The sequence below is a fragment of the Euleptes europaea genome, chromosome 14 (assembly GCF_029931775.1).
Source record: "Euleptes europaea isolate rEulEur1 chromosome 14, rEulEur1.hap1, whole genome shotgun sequence".
Classification (NCBI taxonomy): domain Eukaryota; kingdom Metazoa; phylum Chordata; class Lepidosauria; order Squamata; family Sphaerodactylidae; genus Euleptes; species Euleptes europaea.
In genome coordinates, this window is record NC_079325.1 from 34646072 (window position 1) to 34653597 (window position 7526).

The following is a 7526-nucleotide window of genomic DNA, read 5'->3' on the forward strand; positions in this document are numbered from 1 at the left end:
GTCGCTGCTTTTAGCTGGAGATTCCAGCATCTGAACCGGGGATCCTTTACTAGCAAAGCATATCCCACTCTTCCACTAGAGTCACACCCTGTCTCCCAAAGGCACATCCACTGCTATCTTCATGCAACCGAGAGAGAGCTGGCAGCCTCCTGAACAGTCAGCCAAGTAGCTGAACCCTTCACCGGGGCACAGTAGCCATTTTTTGGCAAATAAATTGCTGAGATCCAAAGCACCAGGTGGTTGTTGTTTTTAATTAAAAAGTGTATTGAACTAAATTGTGTGTTTCTTAGTCCTTTCTGCTATTGGTAATCTTCTCCCTTTTGTGATTGTGGGGGTTTCACAGGGTTGTAGGTGAGGCTGCTAAAATGACCACTCAGCATGCCCATTTTGGAGGGCTTCCTGGAGGCCCACAACTGCCTGCCCGCTAGTGGAAATGGATTGCTGGCCTCAATAACCCTTTGGCTGGATCCTGCAGGACTCTAATGACCACATAATAAACTAATCTGGTAGATGTTTACGACATATGGTTATAGACCCATACTGTATGCAACATTTCCTTGCGTGGAATTGATACCTCTGTAGAAGAAACATGACAGGTGAAACAGCCCTCGGGTCCCAGAGTGCACAAGAACCAAGCTCAGGACAGGCTAAGTTAGCTCTTTCTTAATCCTTCAGGGTAGCTTACTGATTTATTTCAACCTGTTATTCCCCTGTTAATGATGACTTAGAGCAAGTGTGGTGTAGTGGTTGGACTAGGAGTTGGGAGACAAAGGTACAAATCCCTACTCTGCCATGGAAGCTAGCTGCATGACCTTGGGCAAGTCACACACACTCAGCCTACGAATTGGTGGTGACGGCAGCAAAGCAAAGTTGCTTCTTTGCTATTTAGTTCATGTACATCCCAATTGTTCAAGGTAGTTCAACAATTGCTGATGCCTAAATCTGAGCCTCTAACAGGAGTTAAACTGAGCATGCATATTACTCCCATTCTTCAGATGCTTCATTGGCTGCCCATCTGTTTCTGGGCTCAGTTTAAGATATTGACAATCACATACAAAGCCCTTCATAGCCTTGGCCCCTCTTATCTGCGTGACTGCCTGTCTCCCTATGCTCCGTTATGACAACTTCACTCAAGTCAGCAGGGGCTTCTGCAGGTGCCAACCTGCAAATGGGCAAAATCAACAACTATCCTCACACGTGCTTTCTCCGTAGTACAGTGGCTTGCCCAAGGAGGTAAAGATTGGAAGACTTCTGCTCTCCTGGCTTTTCATAAACTATGTTAAACTGAACTATTCAGGAGGGTTTTTCTGCACAGGTAATAGTTGGCCCAGGCTAGCCTGATCTCGTCGGATCTCGGCCCTGGTTAGTATTTGGATGGGAGACCACCAAGGGATACCAGGGTTGCTGTGCAGAGGAAGGCACTGGCAAACCACCTCTGTTAGTCTCCTGCCATGAAAACCCCAAAAGGGGTCGCCATAAGTCGGCTGCGACTTGAAGGCACTTTACACACACACAATAGGGTTGCACTGTACAAAATGGTTTTACAAACTTGCTCGGAAAATGATTGGGAGCTGTGGTCTATACCGCTGTGTATAGCTTATTGTAAGCTACCTACCGAGGCACTTACAGTTTGGGTGTTCCCACTCCTGTAGCCAAGGAATTCTTACTACCGAAGAAAAGGCTTCTTAGCCTACTCTGACCTTTATTTTCCTTCATCAATGGTATTGTCTCAGATAAAAAGGGAGATACAAACTTCCTTTTTTGCTGCTGTCCACTCAGTTTTACCCATTTATTTCCCCCTAGAGACATTGGGCGAAAACGCATGGTCGCTTTATCCTCCTTTAATCCCTGTTTTAGCCCGGATCGAACGCACATTAAGCAAAACGCATGCGTTCGATCCAGGCTGAATCCTGGCTGAAACAGGGATTAAAGGAGGATAAAGCGACCATGCATTTTCGCCCATTGTGACTAATGTCTCTGTGCTGTTGTTGCTATGTGCTTTTCCTTGTATTTTGCTTTGTACTTTTCCCGCTCCTTTCTGAATACAGCCTCCCTTTCCCTTTTTTCCCTTTCTCTTACAATAAACCACCTTGTAAAGACTTTTTTTTTTTTTTTGCTTAACTTAGTACAAGCTATTTTTCTGGGGTACATTTCTCTTAATTTCTTCACCATGTGCTAGACTGCATAGGTGCTACCAGGTTGATTATAAGCTATTTTGGTATTAGATCACACTGGATAGCCATATTAGTCTGTCACTAGCAGTAGAAAGAGTCCAGTAGCGCCTTAAAGACGAACAAAATTTCTGGCAGGGTATGAGCTTTCTGAAGAAAGTGAGCTGAAGAAAGTGAGTTGTGGCTCATGAAAGCTCATACCCTGCAAGAAATTTTGTTAGTCTTTAAGGTGCTACCGGACTCATGCTCTTTTCTATTTTGGTATTGTTCTAGTACTGCACTGGAAGACTACCTTCTCAGCTGGTAAGTCTAGATGTTCTCAAGAGATCCTGAGCAGTGGCAGCTGGTTACCAGGGTACTTTCCAGGGAATCCTTGGTCTAAGGGAGTTTCCCGGTGAGGAAAGGCACCATTTCCCCCTTCCTATGGTAACGCCCCCATTTTCCCCCTCATGCCATACTTGAGGTCTCCTGGACCAAGGAGCAGCATTTTGAGATCAAAATGCTGAAGAAGGGAACCCGGAGGCTGGAATGTTCTGTTCTGCTGATGGAAGTCCTTTCTGTCAGCAGCAAATTTAGTCAGGACTGAACCCTACAATAAAGCACACCCAGGCCTTCTTTAGGACAGCACAACAGTAACATTCTTCAGGGTTCAACAGGACTAGGTGAACAATTCTGAGTCACCCTTCACTAACACTGAAGGCCAGCCCTAAATCAAAAGATGAACTTTAAATTAGCGAGTGAAAACCATGTCCATGATGTACCCAGCCAGAGGGCTGAAGGATGGGGATTCCCAATTCTTCAACAACCATAACTGACTAATAATGAAGGAAAACTGCCTTCCATTTAGGAAATTCACAGCTCAAGCAGGTGTTTCTGGGGCAGCTTGCTTGGAGCGACCACAAAATACTCAGTATGTCTCTAATACCCTCACCCTAACCCAGCTAATTAATTAGGATATGGTAGCGTGCCCAAGTGAATCACCCTTGAGTTGTGAAAACAGATCCCACCACAAAACCACTTCTGCAAAGGGATTACTGAGAGCAGGAAATGCAGGTGATTACGCGCAGGGGGGCTTTGATACCTACATCTGTCTCTTGTTCTGGCTCTTTGAACTGACTTTGATGTGCCGCAATTAGGAAATTGCTGGAGAGAGAAAAGGGTTGGTGGCTGTTTGTCGAGGGCTGGTTTTGAAGCAGTGATCAAAGGGAGGTGGGGAGTCTGCAGGGTCTGGGGTGGGGAAGAAAAGTGAGGAGCTCTCATTATAAATAAGGTTAGGGAAGTGGGTTGCTCAGAGGAGCCTGTTTGGCTGCCAGGGTGAAATTTCATTGGCAGCTTATTCACATAAGGAACAATCCACAAATTTGAGACCTCTCTTGTGGGAAAGTGTGTGTGTTGCTTGGTGACATTTTAGCCAAGGAAACAGATAAGGGTTGCCATTTTCCAGAGAACATAAAAAGATTGGGCTGCGCAGAGAATGGAAGCTGCCTTCTTACTGGGGATCACATGCTTCTGGTCCCCTTTGATCGCCATGGTCTTGGACTTCAACACCATCAGGGGCTCAGCCGAAATAACCACATCCCAAAAGGTAAACATGGGAAGGGGAGGCGGGTCTGCTTGGAATTATTTTCAGAGGCCAACTGTAGGTTAAAAAAAATGCAGAACTGCAAGGCTCGGTTTGCAGACAGTTTCTATGCATGTCTCTCTGGAAGTACACCCCACTGAATTAAATGACATTTACTTCTGAGTAAATATGCTAGCAGCACCTTGGAGAAAACAGCAGACCTGCCTGGAGGTTTGGGCCCAAACCTAAGGAGCATAGTCAACCGGATTTCCCTCAGCCTCTCTTCCCTAGCTGGGAACTACTGTGGTGTAACAGCTGCTCCTCAGTTTCAGGTAAAAAAAGGAGAGAGGGACTGACTTTTTTTACAGATCAACATTCTTATGACTGGCAGTCAATCAATAGTAAAAGGGGAGGGGCCGTGGCTCAGTGGTAGAGCATCTGCTTGGCATGCAGAAGGTCCCAGGTTCAATCCCCGGCATCTCCAGTTAAAAGGACTGGGCAAGTAGGTGATGTGAAAGACCTCTGCCTGAGACCCTGGAGAGCAGCTGCCGGTCTGAGAAGACAATACTGACTTTGATGGACCAAGGGTCTGATGCAGTAGAAGGCAGCTTCGTGTGTTCGTGTGTAAAAAGGGATGAAAGGTAGGACTCTCATCACGGTTGATAATTACAATTTGGCTGGACTCTCTCTCTCAACCCAAAAATCTTGAGTTAAAAGACCTATCTATGCAGAGCCCTAACCTGGATGGCCCAGGCTAGCCTGATCTCGTCAGATCTCAGAAACTAAGCAGGGTCAGCCCTGGTTAGTATTTGGATGGGAGACACCAAGGAATACCAGGGCTTCTGTGCAGAGGAAGGCACTGGCAAACCACCTGTTAGTCTCTTGCCATGAAAACCCCAAAAAGGGGTCGCCATAAGTCGGCTGCGACTTGATGGCACTGTACACACACACACATCTATGCAGAGCCACCCAAGTTTTCCTTGAAGTATGCCCCCCCTTCTTGTCACTGTCTTCATTAAGATGCTTCCCATAAGGTTCACCTTCTTAAATTTCCCCAAAAGAATTAGCTAGAACTCACACCTCCTCCTTTTTATGGATGCTTTTTCCTAAAGTGGGTGGGTTTTATTCCCCACAGAATGCTCAGTGCTTGACAGACAAGGACTGCCGTGCTGGGAAGTTCTGCCACAAGCCCTGGGAGGAGCTGCCCTACTGTTCTCCTTGCCATGGACCGCGGCGGAGATGCCAACGTAATGCTATGTGCTGCCCAGGGACACTCTGCATAAACGGTAAGCAGTTGCTGTAGACCCAAGGGACTGGTCAACAGCCTAGGCAAGAAGAAACTGGAAACAAGACAATACAGACAGGATCCTTACCTGTAGTACCACCTGGTAACATAAACATAAGCACTCACAGAAAGCCTTAACCATAAAGGAGAAATATCTGCAGAACCACATGTCATGTATACTCCCTTTAGTTAAAATGCTCCAGCAAGAGCAAGTGGCTATACTCTGGCATTTATCCTGTTAAAGAATTTGGTAACCTGGTGTTTGATGTGCCGACACAGAATTCTGACTTCAACGAGTCATTCTAGAAAACTCCAACATTAACACCATGTTCACATATTCCACCCCGAGACCTTTATACATAATTGGAAATGGATAAATATGGACAGGAATATGCCCTGGAAACCCCTTTTTGAACATTTGATTTAATCTTCCACATGCATAAGATCCCACAGTCAGTCCTTAGTATCTCCAGTTAAAGCTGGGACAGATCTCCTGCCTTTCTTCTTGGAATGCATCTGTCTTTTGTAGAAAATACTGGATTAGAGGGACCAAATCAGTGATTACGTAAGACAGTTTTAGAAACTCACCACTCTCTTCTTCCATGCCAGATGTATGCAGCCAGACTGAAAAGGTGACACAGGTTGATGAAAAGAAGAATACTGAACAGGCTGGCTCAGGTTCCAAAGGCATACCCCACCGTCCTGTTCAAGAGCGCAACATCCAGAAGAAAGGAAATACCAAAGCTTCAATTGATGCAGGTAAGAAAATGTGATCAGATTTTTTTTAAAAAAGTAGAAAGTACTGTGTTCACTTATCATCAGCAAAAGGGAAGTAGTACAGAGTTACAGAGACAGACTTACATTAAAGTATTTTTTTCCCTTCAGGAGGTGGTGGGCTCTCCTTCTTTGGAGGTTTGTAAGCAGAGGCTAGATGGCCATCTGACAGCAATGCTGATTCTATGAACTTAGGCACATCATGAGAGGGAGGGCAGGAGGGATTGCATCAGTGCTTGGCTCTCGTGGTCCTTTCTTGCATGCCCAGGGTAGTGCCAATTATCACTTTGGGGTCAGGAAGCAATTTCCGTTCAGGCCAGATTGGCCAGATATCCTGAAGGGTTTTTTTTTTTTTTTGCCATCTTCTGGGGATGGAATAGGGGTCAGTGGGGGTGAGGGGGGAAGTAGTTGTGAATTTCCTGCAATGTGCTGGGGGTTGGACTAGATGACCCTGGTGGACCCTTCCAACTATATGATTCTATATAGAATTCTAGGCATGGCTAAATTCTTAAACCAATTGGCTGACATGAAACAATGCAACATTTTAGTGAATCCAAGAGAGATGTAAAGTATTTAAAATACAGAATGTAATAAAACTAGACCATGCAATTAAAGAAGAATGAAGTAATAATATAATTCCAATAAACAATGCAGTATAAAGGGGAGTAGAATAAAGAAAACTGCCTAAAATTCCCACAGGCAATTAAATACCCCTTTTAAGAAAGCACCCTCCTGCATAATTGCTTTACTATATCCCTATTCCCTTAAAAATGCCCTAAACAGTTATGTTTTACACATCTTGCAAAACCATCAGTGAAATGTATTGAGATTGCTCTCAAGTCACTGCACCACAGGAGCAGGAATTGCCAAGAGGCGCCAGTGGTGAGCCATTGAAAGGGCAGAGGCCTCAGACCAATGATGCCAACTCCTGATCCTGTGGTTTCACAAGAAAACAGGGGCAGAAGGCAAAGCTTGAAACACTGACAGGCAGATTTCATTTTGTGTCCCTTCCTACAGCTCAAGAAGGAGAAAGCTGCCTCCGCACATCTGATTGTGATCCAGGGCTCTGCTGCGCTCGTCATTACTGGACTAAAATCTGCAAGCCCGTTCTGACAGAAGGGCAGGCATGCTCCAGGCGAGGACAGAAAGAGGGAGCTCACGGACCAGAAATTTTCCAGCGCTGCGACTGCGGACCAGGCTTATCATGCCAACCATCTCTCAGTAGGACATCACAAAGTTCACGCTTGAGAGTGTGTGTGAGAAACTGATAGTTACAGTTGTATCGAGCTTTTCCCAACTCTTGGAAGATGATCCAAAAGTTCAGTAGTGATATCCAGCCCACAAGAATTGGACACATTCTTAATCTTACTGTATAATTGTATAACCCCTATAGTGCTGTTGAACGCTCTAGATACTTGTACGGCAGCCAAATTACGTTCAGTCTGGTTTTTGCTCTAGTGTAGCATTGTTTCCTTGTCTCATGACTTTCTAGTTTGCTTGATGCTTTGAACAGTACAGGCTCAACACTTCATATTTAAGCAGTGATGAAGATCCTGCAGTGCTTAATAAGATGATAAATAACATGCATCAGCCAAAGGGATTTTGAGAGCTTAAAGTCAACCAGCAGAGTGATCATTGTAGGCAGCATGTTAGAAAATGTCAGCTCCACCTTGCTGGACCTGACCAAAATAGTCCACCTGACCCAGGGTTCTGTCTCCATCAGGGGCCAGAAGGC

The 7526-nt window shown here is 45.3% G+C and overlaps 1 protein-coding gene across 1 annotated transcript; it reads left to right on the forward strand.

The window, feature by feature from the left end:
- The first annotated feature begins 3645 nt into the window (after positions 1-3645).
- Positions 3646-7059, forward strand: DKK4 (dickkopf WNT signaling pathway inhibitor 4). Its single transcript, XM_056860852.1, has 4 exons — positions 3646-3756; positions 4868-5018; positions 5627-5776; positions 6809-7059. Exons 1-4 carry the CDS (start codon positions 3646-3648, stop codon positions 7057-7059), a joined length of 663 nt encoding a protein of 220 aa, XP_056716830.1.
- Positions 7060-7526: the final 467 nt, after the last annotated feature.